General features: G+C 43.4%; 2 protein-coding genes across 3 annotated transcripts in view; one reads left to right on the top strand and one right to left on the bottom strand.

Annotated features, from left to right (window-relative positions):
• MOGAT1 (monoacylglycerol O-acyltransferase 1) lies at positions 1-24,860 on the bottom strand. 2 transcript variants are annotated; one of them, XR_008841208.1, is made up of 7 exons: positions 23,562-24,860; positions 13,600-13,778; positions 13,007-13,208; positions 10,267-10,441; positions 6,634-6,833; positions 4,340-4,488; positions 3,620-3,704 (listed from the first exon to the last, which is right to left on the bottom strand). XR_008841208.1 is itself a non-coding variant. In XM_056499164.1 (6 exons), the coding sequence occupies exons 1-6, from the start codon at positions 23,653-23,655 to the stop codon at positions 3,550-3,552; spliced, it is 1,005 nt and encodes a 334-aa protein (XP_056355139.1). In that variant the 5' UTR covers positions 23,656-24,860; the 3' UTR covers positions 1-3,549. The 2 variants fall into 2 exon arrangements, 1 of the variants encoding a protein (XP_056355139.1); XM_056499164.1 differs by lacking the exon at positions 4,340-4,488 and having other exon boundaries at positions 1-3,704.
• Positions 24,861-25,022: 162 nt separating this feature from the next.
• The window catches only part of FARSB (phenylalanyl-tRNA synthetase subunit beta), a 35,829-nt gene continuing 33,227 nt past the window's right edge, over positions 25,023-27,624 (top strand). Inside the window, exons 1-3 of the mRNA XM_056498679.1 lie at positions 25,023-25,194; positions 26,178-26,233; positions 27,138-27,292. Coding sequence (XP_056354654.1) covers positions 25,137-25,194; positions 26,178-26,233; positions 27,138-27,292 — 269 coding nt within the window. The 5' untranslated portion in view covers positions 25,023-25,136. The remainder of the gene's footprint in view (positions 25,195-26,177; positions 26,234-27,137; positions 27,293-27,624) is intronic.

Raw genomic sequence — 27,624 nt, 5'->3', positions numbered from 1 at the left:
AGTTCAGCCAGGACCCTCACCTAACAGGAGTAAATTCCAGTATCTGAATTCCAGTCAGCACAAGCCCACTTTGGTACAAACCTTTATTATCTCACACCTCCTTGCCACAGCTATCATTGAAACAACTGACATTCATATTTTACAGGTACCGTAAAAAGTTATAAAGTGTAAACTCTGCTGTGTAGTTCACAAAGTAAAAATACTCGAGGATTGACTTTCTGTCAGGAATTTGGCACAGAGGTGTTCACTCACACACGAGGGAACAGGCAGGAGCTTCATCCTGAGCCAGGGAGGCAGTGCTGGCAGGGCTTAGAGGCACAGCTTCTCCTGCTGATGGATGGCTGCCTTCCCTGGGATTACCTGTGGCATTAAAAGGCACAAAGAGAACCCCACAAAGCAGGCCCCAGGCAGTGTGGCATCCCCCCAGGAATGTGAGTGCTGCCCAGCTCTTCCAGCTGCAGCTGGGGGAGGCTGTGTCACCATTCCTGCCAGCTCCTTGCTCTTGCTTTGTCCAGCATGAATTCCCACCGAAGACTCTTGCTCTTGTGCCTGCAGCAGTGCTGGGATTGGTGCCTGTGGTAGCCAGAACGGGTCTGTGGCTGCCAGGGCTCTGGCCTTTAGGCTCAGGATTGCAGGGCTGCTTTACAGATCCACACACTAACACAGAGGTAAATATTTTAGATGACATCGTGTCTATCATATTTAGAGACAGAAGTTCTATTTTGAAATAGTCCTGGGTACAATAGACAATTGGTCAATAAAAGGTAGTTTGGAAAGACCATCATAAGCAATACGTAGTGGTAGCTGAGCAACAATGAATATTTGAGTTGTTTGGAGATTGTGTTGGTTTGTTATTTTTGTTGGGTTTTTTAGATTTTGGGTTTTTTACCATCTCCATTGTTACGCAGCAATGACAATATTAGTAGCCATGGCAACACAATCCCTACTTGTCCTACCTGAGCCAGTTAAAGATGGTACAAAGAGCCCACAGATAATTTCCTCACAGAATTTAGAGGAAAGCCTGTTTATAGGGTACCCTTTGGACCAGATATTGGCCCAAAATCAGTACCCACATATTCCCTAGAAGTTTTGATTAATTCAATCAACAACAACAACCACAACAAAACATTGTTACTTTCCATCTTCAACCTAATGCTAGTATTTTTAAATTTACAGCCTGATCTTCTGCATCATTAAGGTAATGGAAAAAGAACAGGCTGAGAATGAGAGGAAATATCTCATTAGAGCAGATGATCTAGGAGAGAACAGTCTGACATAGATTCCAAATTCTTCTTTCATGAATAATCCTCACTACTCATAGGGCAGGCAATAAAGAGTCACATCCAAAGGAAATTTCACATAGCTGGTTAAGCAAAAGCAACTGCTCAAGGATCATCACTTTGTACAATCCTCAGGACCCTGAGACCTCTTCCCAGGTAACAAACCTGCCATGTCTGACCTCCCTAGAAACATGCCCTTTCCAGAGCTGAAACAGTCCTGCTCTTAAATTGGTGTCAAACATGCACAGCCACAGTGCTTCCTCTTCTCAAACCCTGCTCCTAAACCCCATTTTTGCTGAATGATGAGTCACCACTCAGTATTTTCCATGCAATAAAGAACATTGATCTCAACCCAGGGAAAGGTGGGCAGAAAGTGAGGAAGCAAGGTCACACCACAGTGATCAGTAAAGGTGTGGGAAGGGAGGGCAAGCACATGTGGCACCAAGAAAGCTCAGGTAGAGGTGAATTCTGGACACATTAACAGCAGGCTGTCAGGGAAGAGGGGCTTCTTCACTGCAAATTCCAGCCCTGCTCCCAGAATGGTTGTGTCATTGTAGAGAAAATGAGAGCACGACTCAGTGTTGGCTCAGTGTTGTTTACATCCGGATGACAAACAGGTACTAGAGGGAAGAGCCCTCTTAAGGGAACCAGTTTGTTGCTGGAGGGTTTTTTGGAGAACATAAATCTGCTCTGTCTGGCAAGTACTTGTTTTGCTTTGGGGCGTTGGTTCAGCCAGAGTTCATTCCAAAGAAGTAACTTCCACTCTTTTCTTTAAACACCTTCATCTTGCTGAGATATTTTCTTTCCAGAGTTCTACCTTGTTCTCAAAGCCCCAGCTGTGTTTCTTCTAAGAGCCTCCAGCCCATCAAATACATGATCTATCCAGTGCTGCTGCTCCTGGAGCACTTCAGTGCTCAACTGAGCCAACTGAAGATGACCAGGCTGCCTGACAAGCCCATGCATGACCTGTCAGAGCACCTAACTGATGTAATATTCAGGCACCAAAACTGCTTAAAGCAGAGCAAAGTCTTCACTAACATCAAATCTTCAAAGTCTGTAGGCAGACAGAAAGCATGTACGAATACAAGAACTTCTTATAAAAATTCAGTAATATATTACAATTCTTTCCATACATACACAGTAATCTCCAAGACCTAGGCATTTTCACTGAAAAATAGTTTGGTTAAGATTTTTTCCTTTTCTGTAATGGATATCCACATTTAGGATAAACCTTTTCTCAAAGTCAGGCACCTGCTTTATTTAAAATGCATCCTCTTAACCTGCTGCACCCCAGACCTATGCTCACGCTACCTTGGCACTGCAGCTGTGTCACTCTGCAGCATCAGCTTAACACATACTTCCCCACATCTGTCAGTGGGGAAAAAAAAGGCATTATCAAGTACACTTTTCTTGGTGAAATTTCAGAACTGACTGAACAAATTAGGCTCCCTTTCCTTCTGTGCAAGTGTTTGACATAGGATCATTTTTAACTTGCACAGTTAAAACATGATTCCCTCACTTCTGTCCTGTGCCTGCCATCTCTTCTGAGGCTGAAACTACCAAAGCTGCTTCATCTTCCAAACTTATGATCCAAAGCACAGATTGTCCAGAAAAGTCACATCATTCAGTGCTTCCCAACACCCAGCACACACATGCACACAAAAATTTCAACACACTGTTCTCCAAACAGAAGGTTTGCTCTGCTCCATGACTTGGACAAACCATTTTTGCCAATATCCTATTCAGGGCTGAAGGCTCCTATTTATTCTTGAATTCTCATGCAAATGGTTTATAGTAGTCAGCTGCTGAAAACATACACCTTCATTCCTGTGGAAGAGCAGCAGGGTTTCTGATGTTCAGAGAACAACCTGATGTCATGTTTGATAATTGCTGGTAAATCAACCTCTAATCAAAGACGTCTTGGGTTGATATTTCTGCTACTGATCTCATGCTGTGGCAACTTCCTGTGCTCAAGCTGTGGGTAGGTACCATGGTGGTAAGAACATCTGAGTGGAGTCTCTCACTTGCATTTCTGGCACACATGAACCTAAAAGGACAACTCAAAACAGCACTGGATTCGAGGCTTACATCCCAATGATCCCACCGCCCAAGATTAAGATAAAAATCAATAAATCATCTAATAATCCCTTCTTAAAAGTTTTCCCTTCATAAGGATAATTACAGATTGCAAAATATGGATTGCAAGAAAGACATCTTTCAGCAGACACTGTTTCTTTGCATGAGATTCAGAATTACAAATTGTAATTTGCTACTCGAAGATGAGAGATTTATGTGCAGGGATGCCATAATTGCTTTTGTGTTCTTCAAATAATTTCTTTAGTTTCTGTAGATACAATGCATGTAGCTCATCAATCTCTTCAGTGGTGGGGTTCAAGTTCTGTTTTACAGGGATGGGGCTTCCCACTGTAAATCAAACACAACAGCATTAGCTTCATTGACATCTCATTTTAAGCAGAATCGCTGTCCCTTCAATAAGTGCTCCACCACAGCTCCCATCCAGATGGCAGAATCACAGCACCATTTTCTTGGGGCCTGATCCTACCTTTCACAAGCCTGAATCCTGTCTGGTTTTTCACTTCCTTTTGCTCAAGTTCAGTAAAATGAATTAAACCTCCCCCAACATTTCAGCTTGGCAGCAAACGAGCAAATGAGAAGAATGATAAGCTTTAACTTGAAGGAGCAGTTTACACTTCAAGTACAATCCTGAGGGTTATGTGCTGCCTACAAATTCAACATAGTATTTAAAAAAATGTACTTTCTCACTGTCTTCTGATCTGAATAGTAAAACTACTCAGTGTGAGGGACATGCTTATGAGGACAGTGGTGCCCTCAACCACACATGAACAGGACTGAAGGAAATATTTGCCTTCCAATTTATTCAAAATGGATATCACTGCAGCAATGTTGTTGGTGACCTCAGCCTCAGGAGGGGTAGCACATAAATCCCCTAAACCCTGTGAGGTATCTGTGAACCATCCATTGCCCACAAATGTCACTGCAACCAAAATGTTCTCCAGGCACTGTGCAAAGCCTGCTACCTGCTCCATGGGAGGTGACTCCATGGAATTCCAGAGGGCAGCCTTCTCTTCCACAAAAAGCTATGGCTCAAAAGTGGATTGTTAAGAGAAGCTTCCCATGACCTCAGTCTTTCAAGTGTTGTTCAATCACCAGATTTTGACAGCTGTCCCTGCATTGGAAGCACCAAGACCTTAACAGACTCAACTGGGACTACAGAGGAAGTCTAGAAAAACAGAGAGCTAAAAGCACCCTCAAGACTTTTCCAAAGGCACCTGAAAATTCCTTTTAACACATGTTGCCACCTCAGGTTGGATGGTGATGACTAAAGGGAAGCCTAGCCAGAACTACAAATTGCTGAGCCTGAATTTTCCTGCAGCCATCAGCTCTCAGGCCCTGAGTGGTGCTGAAACTCAGACTTTACATGGCTGGGGTGGGAACCCAGCCCTGGAATGAACAATAAGGTATTGTTGGATTGAGCAATACCTTAGAGGGGGTGAAATCAATATACATACAATACAGGATTTCCAGAGGCAGGACTGGAAATAGCCAACAGCCTCCAAGCCCTTCTGCAACAGTCTCTGCTCCCAAGAATGAAGACTTCTTGTGGGATTGAAAACTAAACTCATCTCTCTAATACGTGCAGCTTTAAGGAGCTTGCTTAATTTGATATTTTAGAGTTATTTCTATCTCTGACAAGCAGTAATTAAAAAAAAAAAAGTAAAGGAAAAAACAAAAGTACTTCACTTATCAAGCCCAAAACACTCAAACTTCACAGATCTTGGCTTAGCTGAATGGCTCTTGGATCCATGGCTTCTGAACCAGAACTGAAATCACTCATGCCTGGCCACGTTGGCAGCACAGTTCATCCCCTCAGGTGAGCTCACTGTGCCTCTGCAACTCTCAGGAGCTGAGTCAATGCTTTCAAAGCCATGTTGAGCCACACCAAGAACACCCCACACACTTCCAAGGGCACAGGGACATTGTGATAGCTCTCAAACATGGGGAAAGAGACACAGAAGGACGCGAGGTCCCTTACCTCTGAGATCTTGCAAGTTCTGTTGCAAGTCTCTGGTATTGCTAATTTGTAGCACTCCTGTGCTTTTGTCATGATGAAGAAATGCCTCAATGAATAAGACATTTTAAGCTCCAGAACAGTTCTGATGTCATCAGCCCCCCCAAAAAAAGCACATTATAGATCTCATCCAATACATCTCATTCCAAAGCTTTCTGGCTTTAAAAATAAGTGACATTTTTAGCTTGCCTGTGTACAATGTGGGCTTTAAAAATTTAATATTTTCAAAATATTCAACTGCATGACCTGTAAAACACAGATGTGCTTGAAATTTAGCATAAAAAGAGCTGTATTTTCTCTTAAATGTTTTATTTTATACTATAATCAAGTGAACCCCATAAAAAGGAAGGGAACACCTTCAAAGTCCCTTGTGGAACACCAGAAAAGCTCAATTTTCTTTAGTTCACTCAGGTCAGAATCTGGCTAAAAATGATTTATCAAAAAATTTACAGACAGACTGCTATTACCTTTGCATGAGACCCACATCACCTAGTTTGTAAAGATGTGGTTGGTCAATAGCACTAGTAAAACCACTAAAAATATGTTCAGTTCCAGTGAGGAAGCCTTTGGGGGAAAAAAACTCTCCCAAACTGCCTGTTGACGTGGCATGCACACTCACATTTAAACAAGACAGCATCTTTCCAAGGCAAAAATTCAAAAAGGAAGGAAACACCCTAAACACCTGCAAAGCCATGTAAGTGCCCAAGGGCTGTGGCACCACAAAATGTCCTCTCCCTTTCCTCCTGCATCTCTGCCTCTGTCCTGCTGAGCACCAGGTCAGACAAAGCAAGCTCCTTCCAGTGGCCCTGCTCCAGAGCTCTGCTGGGGTGGCTGTGCATCAGCTGGAACATCCAACTGCTACTTCTCTGCAGAGCTAAGAAATGAAGGTTCTGGGCTTCTCACAAAACAACTGCAGCATCCAGAACCCACAGCAACAGCTGCAGAACTGTGGCAGCCCTCTCGTAAAAACTGGACAACTCTTGGATTTCTTTATGGATTGCCAAGGATAGAAGCCTATGGATAACTGAGAATGAAGAGTAAGATTTGGCCTGGGACAGAAAGAGGAAAGGGAGAAAAGAACTGCCCCCTTTAACTGGGAAGGGCAGTAAACCATGCATACTTGTTTTAGATGCACAGCAATCAATTCTGTTTGAAGAGATTTAGAAATTTACAGATATTAGCAGCACACTGATGAATTTCTAAACATTTGCAAACATATTAGAAAAGGTGCAGGGAACTTACCAACTGTATGAATAGGTTGCCTGTAAGGTATTAATCCAAAACTGTATTGGAACACTCCTCTAGCATGAAATAGTGGTAAAGCAAAGCCCATTATCTTTTGTAACTTCTCCTGTACATTCCTGAGCCATGAACCTTTGGGGTTTGCAACTTGCTTGAACAGTTCATTTTCACCAAAGGAAAACACTGGGACCAGATGAGCCCTGTGAAACAAAGAGGACACTGAGAATTCTACATCAGCCTGCACTTGCACTGCAGTTCACATCAGCAGCTTGGAAACAGTTTCACAATAACCAGTACAGAGAGTTTCAGCAGCATTGGATTTCATCAGCAACAGGCATTCAACTCCTCTCATGTGCAGCAGCTCTTTGGATGCCTTGGCTGGTTGGTGTTTAAAAGAATAAAGTTGGCACACAATGAGCAACTTGCTTTTGGCAGTATTTAGTTGGTTGGTACCTATTGCAATTTGTGACTGTTTGGAATTATGAAAATGAGTAATTGCATATATCATAAGTATGTCTTTATCCACCACTATTTCAGCAAGTCACCCCATGTTCCACTACATTTTTTCCCTTGGCAAGCAAAGAAGCCTCCTTGCTAACCTTATAATGCTCCAAGCTGGGTGGCATCAAAACCAGATCTTGGCTTTCCCTTGTCTTTTGACCAAGTAATGGGTGTCCTTGATTTCAGCACAAAAGCCATGACAAAAACCAGACACCCTTACAGACATGAGTGCAATGCCAAATTCCTCCTCTGCTGTCCAATTCCCAGTGAAACTCTGCTTCCTCTGGACTTCTTTGAAAACAGTAGCCTTAATCCATTATTACCAGAGGTCACATCTTACCCACAGAAATTACATGAACCCAGCTTGGCTCTTACACAGCCTAATGAATTCTCATTCAGTTCATGAATTGGTCTGGGAAGAAAGGCACTGACTAGCTCCTGGACAAACTACTTGAGTGGATAGAATCAGTGCAGCTGTCTCCAGCAGGTAAACCCATCATTGTATTTAAAACCTTGGCTGCAGTATGGTTTTTGATTAATGCTTAGTTTCATTAACTATTCTACAGAGTTTAGAGAAAAAAAAAAAAGCAGGTTAATCCTAAGCAGTCTCTGAAGGATTCAGGTATGTTTTATTTTCTTTACTTAAATCTTAGTTTCTATATCTTAGCTCCATTCTGTCCCTCCTGCCTTTAGAAAAACCTTACTGTAAAATAACAGAATTGCTAGAACATTGTCAGAAAGAATTTCTGCAGAATTGTAAATTATTGAGGAGAATGCACTGAAGACAGAGCTGGCTGGAAAGCACTGTGGACAGTCAAAATTCACCTGTACAGTAAAAAACAACTGCTTCAACAGCTTCTTTAGCCTGGGGACTCACAGACTATCATTCCCACATATTATTCTGACTAGTGTCTGCTCAAAGTTTCTTTCTCCAGAGGGTTTATCACCCTGCTACCTGTAAAAGAAATACCATAAAACCTGGTACTTACTGTGGCTGTGTAAACACTCCACTTTTTACTACAACACTAAGACAAACAGGAACATCTTGTGATGCAACAGCTGTGGTGCCCTGACACTGTGGGATTTCTTTTAATCTAGTGAAGGCTTTTGCAAGATGTTATGTAGGAGGCTGAGACAGAGAAATAAGTAACTTAAGATTGTGAAATTAAAGATAAGTTATCTGATTCATCATTTGTTTTGTGTCTTTAGGATTTCTTCACTTCATAGCTTATATTTGTACTAGCTTGGACCTAAATGTCCTTTGCAGGAGTGCAGAGGACTTTTGCTGACATATTCAGGCCACATTTGACAAGCTCCTAGCTGAGGAGCTCAGCTTCTCTGTGCTGGCAGCACAGGAGCCAGGGCCAGAGAGCACAACCCCCTGCATTGCCCCTTCCTTGCTGTGTTGGGGTTTGCTGCTGCAGGATTGTGTGCAGGCACTGGTGGCAGATGGGTCTTCTCATTTGCATCTCCAAGCCTCCCTTGCCCCTTCATTTCCACTTTAGATGGAAATTTTCTTCCCATGTTGTTAATTGTTAAAAACAGGACAACAAAAGCAGAAGCAGTTACTGGATGCTGGTTCTTTGGGCAAGAGCTCTGTTAGGCTCACATTTTCCCACAGCTGCTGGACAGCTGAGAGGTCAGGATTCCTATGCTTCACCCAGAAGCAGGTTTTTGTGCTGCTGTTTGTAGGAATGATTTGGGGCCTGCTGGTTACAGTGACCATGTGAGCTGTAGCCCTTGGCCTCTCAGGCAGAGATAGGCACTGCCACCCAGAGGAGGGCTCCAGACAGCCAAAACCCTTCCAGAAGGATGAGGACCATCACTGGAATCGAAGTGAAGGAGTAAAGGGGCCATTCCTGTGTTTTGTAAGTGTCCCACTCTTGCTGTTGTGTGTTGGGAGATACTTTTGAAATCAATGTCATGAGAGGCACAGGTGTTTCTGATTTCTCAATCCAAACCAATTTAGATGAGAGATAACCACCACCAACCTTTGTGATATGACAGACCAGACACCTATCAACATACTCAGGAAAAGAAAAAGTATCTAAATATTTTTCCAGTCTTCATGGTTAGAAGAAATAAAAGCTAGTGATTGTTGAGGAACCTACTGAATTAACCAACAGCTAAGCAAAAATTGAGTGAAGATTCGTTTAGGCAATAAACTACTAACTCAAATACACAAGAATTTTTTCTGGTTACATTCTATTAACAAACAAACTCTTTATGAGAATCCTAGTGATATGTATAAGAAACACCTGTGGCACAGGTGTGCCACAGTACAATTTTTAATTTTTAATTTTTTGCACTGTGGAAAAGCAGAGAGCTCCTCAGAGACCACCTTTTGTCCAGTTAATAGCTTAAAAAGCTCTTACAGATTTCTCAAGAGTAGTATATTTTTTCTCCTTGCTTCACAAGTTAATGTATAATCCTGGGAGCTGTTCAGAAGGTATAGTCAAAACAGATCATTGGTTTCAATATTTCTAATATACAAACCATCTAGACCAGTTCAGAACAAACACAATACCTTATACTGTGTAAATCACTCAAAAGATATTGATACCATCACTGCTTAATTACACACTGATGGCTGCTTGATAGTAAAAAGTTATCTAGGTTTTTTTTTGAGATTTTCACCAAAAATTCCCAGGAATTTACTTTTGCAAATGGCAATCTTCCAAAGAAAATCTTTAGAATAATAGTAAAAACAAATCTTCCTACACCATAATTTTCAGTTATGTGATGAAACAGACCCTGGCTCTTCAATTTGTTTGTTTGTTTGCTTAAAATGATAAGAAAATTTTACCTTAAGGTATCTTCAATTTACAGAACAGAAATCAGACTGTTTGCCAGCAAAACTGGCCAAGATTTACTACTATTGTTTCATAATTCTTACTCTTTGCTAGTGCAAGAAATAACTGAAATAAAACAAGATATGCTAATAACACCTACTGTTACAAATTATGAAAGTCAGAGGGAGTTTTCAACACTCCCAGACTGGATCTAGGTGGACAGACTGGCTCCTGTACCAGATATCTGCATTAGACTCTTTCAAATTCTCCAATTTTAAATAATATGAACCATATTTAAGAATCAATCTGCATTCAAAGCATGCTTTCATGGAAGACCTACCCATGTTTCAGGGCCATTTTAATAAAGCCCTTCCTCTTGAGGACGTTCAAGGTCAGACTTCCAGGATGTGCATTCAGAGATTCCTCTGCTCCTCCAATCACAATGATGGATGCATGGCCACCTCCTTTATTGCTCAGCACATGTGAGACACTTTCCTTGGATGCAGAAACCATTCCTTCAGGAGGAAACATTTTAAAAGTGACCACTGGATCTTCATGTACAAGTACAGTGGAATTTAAGAACATTTTTTAATATATAAATGATGTTACAAAATTATAACAGCACTGAACAGATTTCAAATTTTTGGGTTCAACCTCCTCACTCTGCAACAGATTTGGTTTTGGGCACGTGCTTGGATTTCACACTGATGAGTTAAATGCTGTTGCCTATTGCAAGAGTTTTGAGTTCTTCAGGGTGTGCTCTTCTGGCAACTTAACTCCCTCTCAGAGAGACTCTGTGCCCAGGAACAGAGGAGGTGAATGGCAGCAGATACTGCTGAGAGGCAGCAGCTTTAGCTGCACAGCAGGTGTATATAAACACAGGCACAAAGGGGTCAACAGAATGTATAGAGGACTTGTTGACTCAAACTTGGAGCTACAGTGCCAAGCAGACCCCTCCATTCTTTTCAAAGCTATAAGGCAGCAGCTCCATCTGAGGTAATAGCATGACAGCATTAGAAGAAGCAGAAACGACCATTCCTAATAACTGCATCAGCTCATTCTCTAGTAACCAGGCCCAGGCACTCATCAATAATTAAGCTAAAATAGCAGATTATATGAAGCTTTTCTGGTACTCCTGCTGATCCAGATACTTCTATTCAGAGGCACACTGCTGTGCAAGACTTTATCATCTCCTTAGGTCTTGCTCTAGACTTGGTGCTTTGAAAAGTCCCTTTTCCAACAGATATGCACCTAGTATTTCAAAGATTCCTTTTCCTTCTTGCCTTAAGTTTTATTTCAAAGGCTTACAGTGGTCCCATTTACCCAGAAGCCATGTTTAATTACACTGTGTTGAATTCATATAATCTAAGTGACAATTTAGAGATCAAGTCTACTTTATGTTGTTGGTTTTACAGAGCTGGTATCAAAATGCACTTTTGGATGTCCTGCTCCCTGCCTGGCCTTTTTTTCCAATAGAGATGTTGCAATGTGGATTACAAAAATTTTGTAAGAGAGGGAAGATGACTGTGATCTACTTTTGAGAGCTGGCCACCAAAAGAATAGCTTGCAACTGGAGCAAGTCGAGACCTCAGTAAAAAGCTACATCCATTTGCCACATATGCCTTCAGTCATTGTTACTCTGAAAATGCCACTGACCTGGGACTCTCAGATAATTCAAGTGATGCTCACTCATGTCAGCATGCATTTTCCATGGAAAGGAAAGCAGGAGCCACTGCCCTTCCCCAGAGCAAACGTGTGTCCTGCTGAAGCTGAGCTGAGCAGGACACTGCTCCATGCTCACACCACAGCCCAGGAGTGCCACAGCTGCACTGCCACAGGCAACAACTGCTCGTTTGGAGACAGGCAGAAAAACACTGGGACAGGAAACATTGTGCCAGGAGCATGGCTTTCAGGACATGGAAGACTGCAAGTGTTTTATGGTTTGACTGGTGACCTGTATTACACCAAAGGTGCCCTCTCATTTATCAGCTGCATACCTGTGAAAACTGAGCTCCAATGCTGGCTGTTCTTTAGTGTGCTTTTTACTGCAGTTATTTCTCATTTTGCAGGTAAATATTTGTTCCCATGGGTCAAAAACATGCAAATCTGACTCCCAGACAGTGTTTAAAATTGCAATGTTGTACCACTGCCAAGCCCTTGCTTAGCAAGCCTCAAAGAACACCCTCAGAAATTACATTTGCATGGAAAGGCATTCTCTGATATGTTGAAGTTTACATAGATAAGTAATTCTGATATTAATCTAGGCAACATCCTAGGCATGTTTCTGTAAATGGAGCAGTGGAACAGCTTCTCTGAGATTTCAGGGTCTGTGTTGCAGTCATGAATAAGGTTAGATCTCTGTCTCCTAAACTTGGTCTTGTGCATCAAAGCATGCTTAAATGCTGTAGTTGAATGAACTTAAGTAAAATAACTCCTGTATTAAACCACTGGGGGGGAGCACTAGTCCTTATTTCACTCTTCTCATTTTCCTGTTCCCCCAACTTGATTGCTTGCTATTTTTTATTACTGTAGTACGAGTCATGAATATCACCCCTTTATGACAAATGCTTCTCAGAACAGAGAAGAAAGATCCCTCTCTTTAGAGTCTATATCTCAATTAAAATTACACAAATTTCCAACATAGGGCTTCAATCAGGAGCAGGTAATTGAATTCTGTGTATAAAGATATTTGAAATGTATAAGACTAAGCCCTTCAGGTAAGAGAGGCCTGAATTTGTTTTACAAGTGCCTGCTAATGACTAAATAAAATTATAAATTATTATGCCCTTCTCTTCTTGTATGTAATGGATACTCAGGAGTGGTGTCTGATAGTTCAAAGGAAAATCAGCAACTTATTTCCAGAAAGAAAAAACAACTCAGTGATATAGTTTATAAAACTATTAATAAAACCTTCCAAATTTTTTTTGCCACAACAGTTCATCATAATATAGAGGTTAAATTTAGCACCAACATTTATCCTTCTGAAATTACTTACCATATATAAGTAGAGGAATAGACTCTACATTTGTAACAGAAGCTAAAACATGGAGCAACAGCTGAGACATTCTGCTTTTACCTACCAGCACTCATTATGTATTCTCTGAAGAAGGGACAGCCAAACCAGATGGGCATGATATGAAGATATGGAGTAAGCCCAGGAAACAAATTTTTGAAAGGAGGATCGGTGCAAAAGTTTCCAAAGGCTCCAGCTACCAGGACCCCATGAGGGTGAAAGCCAAGTAAGTAGTTGTGATTTGGGTTCAGTTCTGAAGTTTTTATAAGCTGAAAAATAGAGTCAGTCGTGGGCATTATAATATTTACCTCAAAAATAACAGCTATGGAGATTGCACATTGACAGGATATAGAAGCAATGACAATGAATTTTCTTCTGAGCACTTAAAACTACTGTCCTGCTTTACATGTAAAGCTTACATAGATATGTCAGGGTACCATGCCTAGCATTTACTGTGCTGAAGAACTATCTTGTCACACAACAGTCCAACTAGAAAACCAGGCTCTGTCCCCTTTTGCCACTAAATCTCAAATTTCCCATGTTTTAAAAAGAAGTTAAGTTCACCCTGGAGTAAGTATCAGAATTTTAGCAAAGATGAGTCTTAGATGTTTGCCTATGCTTATGGCCATTCAAGCTATTTGAGAGAAACCTTTTACTCACGTGAATGGGAAAGTATTCCCTGAAGTACTTCCAGACAGTCCAGCCTCTGACCCACTGGGACCGTCTGCCCCCAGCACAAGGTGTTTCCCAGTCCAGGTAGAGCCACAGCAGGTACAGAACAGCAAGGAACCAGAAGTTGCCCAGGATCAGGATCACGAAGAATCCACAGCAAAACTCTGCTACAAAAGACAAAAAGCAAAAGCACAGCAAGCATTAATCACATCTGTGTCCTTTTAAGACCCTGAATGCCCAGCCCTAATATGTTTTTACAGATTTACTCAAAATGCACACAAATTGATCTCAGCTTATTCCACATTGTGTTGTTACAGCGAGGGTGAAACATCACAAGGGTGATCACCTCAGTCTGTTATTTCTCCCTCTAGTGCACAACTGGATGTTTGGTAGAGAGCATCTGGTTTACCTAAGGCAAAATAAAAGGAGACAGCAAGAGCTAACAAGGATGTAATGCTTTAGGGAGTGACAGGAAAGCAGGGGGAGGAAAGAAGGGAAAAGGAGCCATAGCAACATCTCTTTTCTAATTACAGGGATGTTGGGCAGTCATTTTCTATTCTATTTCTCAGCTTCTCTACTTATATTATGGGGGTGGTAGTTCTACTCCCAGCAAAAGTGTTGTCACTGGCCAAGGAGTTGCACTAGACAAGACCAAAACATGAGGAGGTTCCACTTCAGCCACTAAACATGTGAGCCAAAGGGGAAGTTCACTGCTGCTGTGGGAACATAAGGGCTGGTAAATCGGGACACTTTCCAACCCAGTTACTTGAGAATTGTAACATCCTGCTACAATAGTGATACATAAGAATTGTACTGTACACAACTCAAAGAGCAAGAAAAGTTCTTTGGTTAAATATAATGTGTTACTTGGGGCTCAACCTTGAAATAATTACTCAGGGTAATCCTTTGGAAACTTTATCTTTGTAGAACTTGCAGAATTTTAGTCTGGAAGCATGTTGAGCAGCCCTGGTCTGGGATGTCTGAGGAGAATGAGCTGCTGCTCTCTGCCCTGTGGTACCCCTGTAGCAGCCTGCTTGCTCTGCCACCTCCTGAACAAACCCCATCAGGCTCATGGCTCAGATGCTGAAGACCAGGTTGCAAGGAAGCCAGGCTTTAGCATCATAAATGTATACAATGGCAAGCAAAACAGCCTAGTTCTCACTGGAGGACTCAATGGGCAGAGTTGCAGGAGCCCAGCGTTTTTCAGAGGTATTTTACAATGCAGAAGCAGCCCTTTGTGTCTCACAATTGACTGGCTTTCATAAGGGCAATATTCTGTGCCATCCTAGAAGTTACACCAGTGAAACATACTGAGCTAAATACATCACTAAACAGCAGACTTAAAAAGAAACAACAGAAGTACTTCAGGTAATAATTTGGATCACACAATGTAAAATATCACCAGAACTGAAAACTTCAGAAAATAAGCAGATGAACCAAGAGTAAAACCCACTCATTCTAGTTCAGATCATTACATTCAAGAGAGATATTACTGGGGTGATGAAATCTAGCAGATTTCCTAGACTATGCAGGTTTTGAGCTGAGATCTCAGCTTGGTCTACAGGCAGACTTGCATTTCCTCCAACTTGAATATTTACTTTTTCTGAACTCCAGCCAACGTGCTCCTGTGTCTAGTTTGAATGTGCCTTCAGAATAGAATTGGATATCTTGTCTAGAAGGGAATGAACATTCACATTTCTATCCGGAATATGAGCAGAAAAATAAGGAATAGCATTTGCTCTGAGGAAGGGAGAAGGAAATGACCATAAACAAAAGCAGGAGCAGGATAAAACCATTTTCAAGAATACTCCATTCTTTAGTACAGAAGCTTATTGTTTCCTCCTCAAGCAAGCAACCCTGTTCTTGCACAAAAAAGCATTTGAGTAAGAGCTCTTGAAAAACACCATAGCTAACTGAGGCCCACAGACCCCCAAAGTCAATGTGGAAGATTCACAAGAACTGAAACAAATTCTAATTAATGCAGTATAAATAACACAGGTGAAATAAGACAGTCAATTTCACAGGAAATACCACACTAGCATCACTCCAAAACAGGGCACAGAAATCTATTGAGGAAAAGTGTTCCTTGAAGAAGAGATCCTGAAACTGCAGAAATTTCTAGGAATGTTAATCTGGACAGGATGTCAAGGTTCTTGGTTTAGTTTGAACAAGTATGAGAAGTTTTTTCTAGCTGTTATAAATCAATTAATTTGTTATGCAAAAACTAGTAAGGATATTTCCTATCCTTCCTTTCAGAAGCACTTTCAACTTAATGCAGAATCAATCACATGGCTTTTTTAACACAGAATCACATGTTTTTCTACTATCAGTTTGCTAGCAAACAGCTGAAAAGTGCTTTGTAGCCGAGCATCCTTGCTGTGAGAGCTAATTACATCAGGGAGAGGGCCCAGATAGCTGTACTTAATCCCCTGCAGACAAACACACACCAGATCAACAAGCTGCTGCTTTGCTTTAGCTAGGACACATTCCTGAGTGCACTGCAAGGTATGGGCAGGTAAGTATGCTGTTAGCACTTCCTAAGGGGAGCTCAGCATCTTCTAGGACAAAGTTGATTACTGCATTCCCAATGAGACATGTGAGGCAAGTTCCTTTTACCATACCTCCTCATTATTTCAATGAATTAGCAGCCTGCAAGATGAGCTAAACACTGATGACTCAAAACCAATGAGCCAATAAAAACAAACCTGATGTTTTCTCCTTCAGACAAGACAGTGAGTAAATAAATAACTATTTTAACTAAATTCATAAACAAATTCCAGACAAAAGATGAACAGCTCGGGGTTTGTCACTCTACTGCATCATTGTGTCCTTGGATGTAGTTCCAGTGCACATTCTAAGTGTAATTTTTTGGTTGAACTTGAATTAGAGCTTTGAAAAATATTTTTGTGATATATTGGATATTGGGGATGGATGAGGATGGAGGAGGAAATACAGATTAAAAGACAAATCACTGCCATGGAACTCTCAACACTGGGTTTGTGAACCAATGTCGGTGTGTCACTTCTCCTCCATTTCCCATTTAAACACATGGATACTCATATTTTGCAACAAATGGATGAAAACCACTCTGTATAGTGCTATCTATCAGCACTGGCAGCATCCTGCCCAATAATGTTTGAACACCTGATTCTTCAGTCATTAATGAGGTTCTGAGTTTGCAGCTGGGGGCACCAAATTTATAAAATAGTTAAACACCAGAGACCAGAAGCAGGAAAACAGCACAGGTTAAATCTGGAAACTGGAAGCTTCAAACACATTTGGAGTTACTAAGGCATCAAAACTGTTTGATTAATATATATTGTGAAAGCCACCAAATGCAAGATTGTCCCTAGAAGAGAAGGCTCCCATTCTGCTCAGAGCAGTCATGGACAGCATGCCTGGGCAGTGCAGGAGTGTCCCTGGTGCCAGGGGTGCTGGTCTCACCCCAAGCAGCACCACAGGCTCCCTGCAGTGTTCCAAAAACCATGCAAAGGAGCTCACTCTGAAACCTCAGGACTGCCCAGCAAGTCAGGACAGCTGTGAACTCTGAGCCAGCTCCTGCCATGTCCCACACACAATTAGCTAAGCTTCCTCTAAACACATTATGCTGCTCTTTCTCAAATGAGCTAGAGACGTTCAGAGTTCAGCAATTTGAACCTCATCCCACCAAGGACACAGTAAAAAAATCCATCTTTATCCTCTTGGCATCCTAGCAAATACACAGGTGGGGAAGTGATTCTTAGTATTGCCCCTCCCTGGGCTTTATGAGTACATGTGTGTACCAATACACACAGCAACGTGAAAAGCTCATTTCTTATATCTGTGGACACAGGAGAAAAACACAAAAAGAAAAATTACATTCTTCAACAACCATGTTGCTCTATCTACAACAACAGTGGTCTTCTCATCCTTAGTTTTCAGAGCAGCAATGTCTCTGAGCTGGGTTGGGAACAGAACTTTGGAGAGAACACAGAAAAATTGTACCATGATGTTTTCATCCCTAATGAACATTTCCTCCTCTCTATTATCTCTCAAGCTACCACTGATCTGTTGATTTTGAAATTAGAATAAATTATTTTTCCCATTTACGGGATACTTTCATGCAGGGAAAAAAAAATTAATTAGCCTTAATTTCTGAAAACACTCCCTAAATTATTTATATATATCATGAAGAAAATGACAGAAATTCAAATGAAGGAACAACTACAGCAAATGGACTCCAGTATTCCCAACAAAGTAAGACCTGAGACAATAGGCAACATCTGAGAATAGACAGGCTGCCAAGGCAACAGTAAGCAAGCTCATGCCTCTGCAGAGTAGAGACCTCTGCCTCTTTTACATAGAAAGCCTCTTTAAAGAAAATGGAAACATTATGTTAGCACTGTCCTGTTTAAAGCCCACTACTCTGTGCAATGCTGTCAATGTACATTTTCCCACACAGGAACCCACTGACAAGTTTTATCCATGGCAGATATCTAACAGCACTGGAAAACTGTTGGCACCCCCAGGAATTTGTTAGCCATGTCCAGAACTGAGGTGGCTGGGCAGCCAGCATCTGTTGGATATGGATCAGTCTCCTGTGAGGGCCTTTGTCAGGTTATTGGTTACAACTGGGAGCCACAAAGATACCTGAGCATTCCTACAAGGAAGCTGTATCTCAGCAGTGCTGATAGCAAACACAAACCCTCAGATGCCAAGCCTTAGAGGCCTGTTTATGCTGAAATTTGGTTCCAAATTCCCAAGACCTTCACTGGCAAATACTGATAAACTAGAGATACACGGCGTTACACACAACTGACTTGGAGGTAGAATGGCCTGGATACCATAAATCCCCAAGTTACTAATTGCCAAATCCCAAGACAGCACTCCAAATTTAATCTACATATTTCCCATTTCTTTTTTTTCTCCTGTCACTTCACTGTCACTTATGTTCACATAGGAGCTGTCAAGCTAGGGTCTCTGGCCTGATACAGCAGAACCATTTTTTCTTACTATTTTTCAGAGATACAAACAAATATACACAGATACATGGTTAAATTCCCTAAGAGGTAGGTAAGTGAGGTAGCATTCCTAGAAATACTAGTCAGTAAGTACCCTGTTATTCTCTGTGATCACACTTCAGTCCTACCCATAGGCCACCAATAAAGTTCACAGATAGATGAATACAGTGACAAAAACAAGTAGAAATACCAGCCAGCTTGCTAGGAAAGGCTCATGGAGCTTAGCTGAGTTTTCTTAAGCATCAAAAGAGTTCTTTTTTAAAAAGACTTTGAGGAAGAACAAAATCATATTAGTTATCCAGCTATAGCTGATGAATTAAATCAGCACCAGATAACAAACCATCATGGCATGTTTGCAGAGGTTAATATTTGGTTAGCACCAAAAAGTTAATATTTGCTTTAGCACATTACACTGACACCTTCTTTCTCAACACAGAAATCACTTATTATTCCAGCAGCAATCTCTCACTCTGGCAAATGTTTCATCATTTCAATTCTTTTGGGGAAGCCAGATCCACAACTCAAAACTGTCTCCAGCAAGTTCAATTAACAGACTGCTTCATCCTACATGCACAGAAGTTTAATCACTAGTGAACAGGATGTAGTTTAATATATGCCAATGTTTCCATCATATTATTTTGTGGCCTTGTGTGTATTAAAGTATAACTTATACTAATTTTGCATTATTAAGGGTTTTGCAAATAAGTACAGGGGTGCCTGCACAACAATCACTTCCTAAATCCCCAGTGAGGGACCAGGGACACTGCTGAGCCCCAAAAGTGGGCCTTAGAAGATGCACCATTCTCCCCTACCATCACCTTTCCTCATAGAAGTACCCTGGTATCCCTGCTGGAGAGTTAAACTCTCATTTCTCTCTCTCATTGCCTGGCCCAAGGCACCACCACTCCACCCAAGCTGCTCAGTTTTGCATTTGATTTTGTGCATGCTCAAACTCCACTGTCCATTTTCACATCAGAGGCACAGAAGCTAGCAGGAGCACATAGCTCACCAACTCACCTTCTAGCTTTACTTTGTCAAAAACGCTGTCATTTGATTTGTGTACATTAGAGAGGAAGGAAAACAAAAGGTTAAAGCACTGGGAAAGCAGCACTTCAACCAAATCTGACTGACTTTTCTTTGTTTTAATGGTTTTGCCTTTAAATGAACCTTTTGATCTACCTCCTGCCTGGATGCTGCTCACCTCCTGATACAAACCACCTCACTGACAGATGTGCAGTACTGAGGCACACAGCTCACAAGGATAAAAGTCCAGCTGCTGTGTGCTGTGTGAGAAACAGAAAACCTACACCTGTTCCCAATAGGAGAATACCAGATATACTGACAAAGGCAGCAAAATTAATTCAAAGTTCTTTAGAAAAATATTTCCAAGCTTAAAAACAATGATTTCCTGCAAACCAGGCACATCCATTCCATTCATTGACAGTGATAACTTCTTTAGTGCACAGGTACAGTGAACCTATGATACAAAAATGGGGGTTATGTCACCTCTTTGCTCTGTCAGTCCAGCAGCACTTCCAGGCGTGGAGATTTTATTTCTCCAGGTGACTGTCTGCCTGGGGTTGGGTTGGACAATGGCACAGAGCAATCAAGAGCAGGCAGCACACAGCCTCTCAGGCAGACATGGTGTGGGTGTTGCACGAGCTCGGAGCAGGGCCAGACCTGCCCCAGGACCGTCAGCCCCCGGCCAAGCGAACTAATCTCTAACAACTGCAATTACAGACACAAAACTACCATCTGTAAAAATTGTCTGGTTTGGCCTTTTATCCAAAGCAGATACTACCACATTGCAAAACTTCATGTATTTGCTGTTTCAGCAGTAAAACACTAATGGCTTGACATTATGCTTCAGCCTGAAGCTGTTTTGGATTTGTGCTTAATACAGTGAGAAATAGATTTTAGCATTTGCCAGTTTTCAGATTTAACAGCTTTAGTTTTCTGGACTCAAGACTGATAATACTGGTCTTTCAAAAGACAGAAGCCAAATTAAAACACTTTTCTCTTTCATGGAACTTATACACAAACTTTTCTGGTCTGCTGCACTTGGAGAACATAACATAGAAAACCACGTGGCATTTTCAGCCAGCTCATGGTGGGAGTCTGTTAATGGGCATTTCTCTCATTTAACCCAGAAACTCTTACATACACATCCCAGTATTTCAAAACCCATTTTTGCTTCTGGTGTCATGACTCTGGATAATGAACAGGCAAATCACTGTTACAATGAAAACTTGTCTTTTCCCTTTGAGGGTGAACTCTGGCAGCTTGCAGCACAGAACAAGGAAGCACGAGAACTTACAGCCAGAATTTTAAAGAGGTTCCTTTTGTATATAATTAAATTCTGTACAAATCTGTACAGCTTTTTGAGATAGAGGCATGTTTACTCTGCCTATGCTGCACAGCAGAAGCAATAGATCTCTAGTGCAGATCCAGTCCAAGCTGGTACATGGCATGAAGAAGCAGAACTTTGCTTGTACCAGGCTGCTGCTGCTATTTTTTCAGTATTTGTAGACTGATTCACTCTTCAGTGGGGATGAGATTTAGGCTTCAACAACAATTTTATGTCTGTATTTCAGGCCAGCTTGTGAGTTGCACAAATAAGAGAGCATTTTCAGTCATCAATTCCACAGTCTCAGAAAACCATGCAGCATTACAACAGAGCAAGCCTGGAGAGCAAGGGCTTTTTATATTTTTCAGCCAGGAAGATAAATCCAAGAGTCTTCTATCCAATTCCCATTGAGAATTCTAAGTTGTAATAAGTTCATATTCCCCTTACAACTCACTCAATGTGTGAAATTACTTCTTCACATGTTACTCCCCAGATTTGAAGCATATCATTGACCAGTGCAGCTTTTGTCATTCAGGCACTAATTTTCAGAGTTATTTCAGAGTTATTGTTCTTCATCTGTTAGTCCTAGTGATCATTTTACTAAGCTATGGCATGTTACAACATACCTAGATGGACAACTTCAGCAGCTAAGCCAGTACCCCATTTATTCACTGCTCTAAACAGATTCCCTCTATCTGTATCATGAATCATTAGCTGTCATAGGGCATTATCTGTTCAAGTTTTCACATGCAGATATACAGCACAAGACAATCAAGATCATGCTTGGCATAAACTAGTTCCAGCCACACACAAACCCCCAAAGAACACCTAAACCTCCAACCTATTCTGTGATGAACTCACACAGTATTTCACTTGTCCTGAGGTATCCCCTCCCTGATTTGAAAGTGTCACTGTTGAATCCAAAGCTTACAAACAATGTCTGTTCAGAAAAAAAATAAAAAGAAAAAAAAGAAAGAAAGAAAGGCTAAAAATCCAGACATAGGGGTAGTCCAGAACATCAGAAAGCAGCCCATTTCTCACTGCTTTAAGTCATTTAGGATTCATCCACCTGAATTTTCCTGCAGCTAAGTGAAACTTTTTGGCCAGATCACTGGCTGCCGTATCACTGAAAGCTTCCACCCACGAAATGTCAAGGTCACCTTGGTCAGCTCTAAAGATAAATATCCCCATGGTGCACAAACAGATAATTATTATTAGAATAAAATTTTTAATCAAGCATTCTTGCAAATCCATTTTTTTCATGATTACATGAACTCACCATAGTCAACATAACCAGCCATAAGATCATTGCCAGCTAAACTACAGAGGGGGTTTTCTGCATCCCGATCACTTCTAGTAAGCACAGGAACATGTGGTTTTCTGCAGCACTATTGCTACATTATGGGGGAAAAAAAATCTTTTCTTTCACTGCCCCTGAACTTCCACTGCCTTATGAGATTAAATAATGGCTCATTCCAAGACCAAATTCAATAAAAGAAAATTAAAAGTACAGACTACTTACAATGTAGCCACAGATATAAACTGTTTATCATGTAACTACATATAATTTAGAGGTAACAGAACACCTGCTGATTAATCTGTGAAGATGCTTCATACCCTCCATACTTCCCCCAAATCTTTCCAGTGTGGGCTAACAACCTAAAAAAAAAAATTCTGAAAGATCAGTCCATCTGAAGGATAATATACCTGCAAGACATACAAGGAAGAAATGTGCACACTAATTTCCTCCTTGTACATTCTAGAGCATAGATGATCAAGAAGTGTTCCAGCATTTCCAGTAATACAAAGGTGGCTCTGGACCTCAGAACAGACAATTCAATAACCACCTCCCAATTTATACAACACATGGATTTAGTCTCATAGAGTTAAGGCTTATTTTACCTTGTCAAGTGATTCATTTCATCATATTCAAGATACCTACCCATGTGAATACAATGGGTATAGGTGAATAGGTGTTTTAGTGATAGGTGTCTATTAAGATATTAGGAATATTAATTATAGAGGAACAATCAGTGGAAAAAGATTACCACTTTGTTGTTAAAGTATTAGCAACACTTTCGTAAAGCCAGTGAGAATATTTTTCATATATTTACAGACGTGTCTGCATTTGAGTTAATTCACTGGCAATGCCCATCGATTTTCATTACTTTGTTAAACGAGAATTTTATTGAACTACAGCATACAAAGTTATTTTATGAAATTACGAATGAAAACAGCATCAGTCATTTACCAGACTTCATGCTCATGTTCGATAAAAGAATTGCTGTCAGAAACTTATTGAGCATCTCAATGAGGAGCCACAGACACTAGCTTTTTAGGATCATATTTGAAGAAAAACCCATAGAAAGAAATAGACCCCCCCAAAAGAGGAAAGGCCATCCAAAGCCTTCAGGTAAGAAAGAAGTGCGATGCTCTTGCCCGCCCAAGGGTCGCCGGGGAGCCGCTCGCCCCGGCCGCTTCCGCACCCACGTGGAGCCACGGGCCGGCACCGAGCGATGCCCACGGGTAACGCCGGTCACGGAAAAAGCCGCTTCTCGCCCTGTTCCCGCTGGGGCAGGGGCAGGAAGGAGGAAGGCTGTTACCCAGCAGGAGGAAGGAGAAGATCCACTGCAGCACGGCGACTGTCTGGATCCTCCTCTTTAGGGGAACATTGATGGGGGCAAACTCGACCTTCATGATGACGGAGAGCAGCGCGGGAGGCACGGAGCTGCGGGCTCCAGCTCCGGCTCCAGCCCCGGCTCCAGCCCCAGCTCCAGCCGCCGCACCTGCCCGCTGCGCGCCGCTCTGCCGCGGCCCCGGCCGTGCAGGACGCGCCCCTCCCGCCGCCGGCGCTGCCCACGGCCGCGGGTCCGGCAGGCGGGGACGGGGAGGCGGCGCCGCCCGCCCCGGCCGCGGGAAACCCGGTCCTGGAGCAGGAGCGGAGGAGCGGGCAGAGCCCGGGCGCGGCTGCGGGGGCTGCCGGCTGCGACACCCCCTCCTCCCACGGGCGGCAGGAGCGGCTCCCCCCGCCCGCTGAAGCTCCGTGTGAGCAGCACCGGGCGGCGGCACCGCGGCTCTGCCGGAGCGGCTCTCCCTGCCCACTGAGGCTCTGTATGAGCGGCACCGGGCGGCAGCACCGCGGCTCTGCCGGAGCGGCTCTCCCTGCCCGCTGAGGCTCTGTATGAGCGGCACCGGGCGGCAGCACCGCGGCTCTGCGGAGCGGCTCTCCCTGCCCGCTGAGGCTCTGTATGAGCGGCACCGGGCGGAGGCACCGCGGCTCTGCCGGAGCGGCTCTCCCTGCCCGCTGAGGCTCCGTATGAGCGGCACCGGGCGGAGGCACCGCGGCTCTGCGGAGCGAGCCCCGCGCCTGCGGACCCAGGTGCGTCCGCACTCCCCGCACCTGCACTGCCCTGGCGGGCCGGGCTTTTCCCCTGGGAACGGCCGGAGACCCGGCACTCGGGGCGTGCTTAAGGCTCTTACTCTTAAAGAGCTTACGGAGCTGACCCAGAACTTAGAGCTCCTGCAGTGTTTGGCGTCAAGCGTTTCGTTTTTAATTAAACCAGCACACGCACAGCCTCGGCCCGCCCGCGGCGCTTCGCCCGGGCTGTCCGTGACAGGGATCGTCAAAATAAACTTCGGAGTGAAAAAGAAACCAACCCCCCGAAACGCTTCGCCCGTGCTGTCTGTGACACGGATGGTCAAAATCAACTTTGGAGTGAAAAGGAAACCACCTTCCCGAAACTTGCAAAGCGTTGCCTCAGCTGACTCCCCTTCTCCATGGGGACAGCGGCACTGCCGGGATTCACCATCCCCGCGGTGACAGGGACAGCGCTGGGATTGCGGTGCCCGGCCGGGGACGGGACAGCGGCACCGCCGCCACTCGCGCTCCCTCCCGGGCCGCCCGTCCCGCCCAGCGCCGCTGACAGCGCGGGGTCCCGGCGCGCTGATGTCACGGCCGTAGGTGCCCGCCGCGCTGCCGGGCCGGGCGCGCCCCGCCCGTTCCCCAGCGCAGGCCAGGATGGGAGCAGCCCCCGCAGGCCGGGCGCGGTGCCAGGGTTCGGGGAGCGCGGGGCCGGCGCGCACCGGCCGGGCTCTGAGGGCGGCCCGCGGGCAGCGCGGCGGGAGCGCGGCGGGGCCTGGCGGGAGCGCGGCGCAGGCGCAGCCGGGCCCGGGCCGCCATGCCGACCGTCAGCGTGAAGCGGGAGCTGCTGTTCCGGGCGCTGGGCAGGAGCTACAGTGAGTGCTCGCATCCCCGCCGCGCTGCGGGACGCGCCCGCCCGGCACCGCGGTCCTCGGGCTGCCGTCGCCGCGGTGCCTCCGCCGCTGCCCGCCCCGGCAGCAGGAGCGAAGCCCCGAGCGCGCTCGGTGCCGCGGCCGCGCCCTCCGTGCCCTGCGCGTCCCGGGGCTGCGCTGGGGCTCTCGGGCAAGCTCAGGCCTCAGAGCGCCGCTGGCTCTCCCGCCCGCTGCGCCTCGCCAGCCCTCGGCACGCCAGGCACAGCCTTGTGTTAACCTGCCCCCTTCAGCCCGTGGCCCCCTCACTCAATGCTTTGAGCCCAGCTCTCTCGGGAAACTGCAACCACGCGTGTCCACATGGCGGTTTCTGGCTGGAGTTTCACTGTCTGTTTTGGGATCTGGTTAAACGAAGAAGGAGAGAGAAGAGGGGGAGCAGGGAAAGCGAGCAGTGAATAGCGTGGCTTTGGCCAGTCTTTCTTTCCTGGCTCAGGAAGATTTAAGAACTGCTCGGCTGGACGTGCAGTGGTTTAGAGCAGACGGAAGCTGTGGCCCGTCAGACAGCGCTGCAGATCTGCACTGTCAGGTCACGGCTGTGTTACTCACATGGTACAGCGCAGTTGATGCAACCTCTGTAGAACAACCGGACTGATCAGAATAGGTGCACTTGGCAGAAGCTGCCCAATTATTCCCTTCTGATTTCATTATCTCTTCAGGCCAGAGCTACTCTGACACACTTGGCTGAGGAGCTGAGCTCCAAAGATCAGAAGCCCTCCCTTGTGACTCTCAGAATACCATGTCAATAAATCGAATATGTACTAAAGAAGCTGCTACTCAGATGCAAATATAAGGAAAAGTCTTTGAATTACTTTTCCTTTTTTTTTTTTTAAATAGCATTTGTAATCTTGTTTGAAAACATTCCAAACACACACATAAAAATTAGGTCAGAGGTCTGCTTATTAACCAAAATTCACCCTCTTCCTTCACAGCGGATGAAGAATTTGATGAGCTTTGCTTTGAATTTGGTTTGGAGCTTGATGAAATTGTAAGTAATGTTTTTATTTGTTGCTTTTTGAGTAGACTAGCATACTGACAGCACTGCTTTTCGGTAAGAGTTTGTATAGCACTGTTTTCAGCATATCCCCTGGTACAGGGTTGTAATGGACTGTATTAACACAGGTGCTTTGAATGGAAAAGCCCCTCAGACTTACAAAAGTTAGTGCTTTGGAAGCAAGAGACTCCAAGATGGCATACTGCAATACTTTCTGGAGGTCAGCACTCTGTGCCACTTAGCTTCAGTCTCAGGCACTATTTTATTTAGCAGCATAAATATGGCCACAGGGCATGTATTTATCATCTTTTACAAGATCTGTTTGGCTTTGATTGATATGCAGTCATCTGTGCAATATTCACAAAAAATTTATTTGTCCTGGACATTGTTACCTGAGTTGTAACTAATTTAAATTTAAAATTTTGATTTAGGTTCTGTACTTGTGGAGATTTGCTAGCCCTGATAACTCTATCCATACAAATCTTGTTCAAGCAGGCTGGTTTTGGTTTTGCAATTTGATTTTAATTTATTGTCCTTGTAATGACACTTATGAGAAGACATCTGAACATAACATGTTATGATTATGACAAGTCATTTGCCAATCTATTGCCAAAAATAAGGTTTCAGATCTCAACTGGGTTCTGACAGCCTGGAGGTTCTTGCTTCTATAATATTCTTAAAATTAAAATTATAATACTGAGTTTTTCTTTTGGTACAATGCTTCACAGTTTCTGAATTTGAGGGTTTATGTAATTTCTTGCATTTGATGTGTCCATTTGCTATATAAATGCAAATTACAATGTTAAACTTCTAATTAATACAGTTTCTTATATCACTATCATGCTGCTGTCAATGTTAAGATGTATCAGGTTAAAACTGCATTTTTGCTTGATTTCAGACATCTGAGAAGGACATTATAAGTAAAGAGAAAGGTGAAGAAAAGGCAAAGGGGGCGTCTGATGTTGTTCTCTATAAAATTGATGTCCCTGCCAACCGCTATGATCTGCTTTGCCTGGAAGGGCTGGTCCGAGGACTGCAGGTCTTTAAGGAAAGGTAGGGAAGAGTTGTGAGATTTCTGTGTTTGTTATTTGTTGAAATATGGGTCCATTTCTGGTCAATTAACAGAACTTCCTACTTGCTTTGATTTTGAGTATGGTTACGTGCATAGATCAGATTCATCAGATGTTCCTCTGGAGAGGATCTACTGCATAACTTAAAAAGACTAGACTAGAATTTTATTGTATTTTGTATATGTTCTAAAAAGTTTTCAATTGCTGTTCAATTTGGGACTTATCCTTTGTAAAGAATTCCTGCAGAGAAACCTCCTTGTGATCCTTTGTAGTAAATACCAAAACAAATAATTTATTTCCCTTTTCTGCAACAAC

Source organism: Oenanthe melanoleuca, chromosome 9 (assembly GCF_029582105.1).
Source record: "Oenanthe melanoleuca isolate GR-GAL-2019-014 chromosome 9, OMel1.0, whole genome shotgun sequence".
In the NCBI taxonomy this organism is placed as follows: domain Eukaryota; kingdom Metazoa; phylum Chordata; class Aves; order Passeriformes; family Muscicapidae; genus Oenanthe; species Oenanthe melanoleuca.
This window is presented reverse-complemented; position numbering and strand designations above follow the sequence as displayed.

Excerpts from the sequence above, each read along its gene's own strand:
- MOGAT1 (XM_056499164.1), bottom strand. The coding sequence starts at position 23,655 with ATGAAGGTCGAGTTTGCCCCCATCAATGTTCCCCTAAAGAGGAGGATC. Across the intron at positions 13,209-13,599 it reads GGGAATACTTTCCCATTCAC|CTTATAAAAACTTCAGAACT; the intron begins GTGAGTAAAAGG and ends TCTATTTTTCAG. Across the intron at positions 10,442-13,006 it reads AGAATACATAATGAGTGCTG|GAATGGTTTCTGCATCCAAG; the intron begins GTAGGTAAAAGC and ends TTCCTCCTGAAG.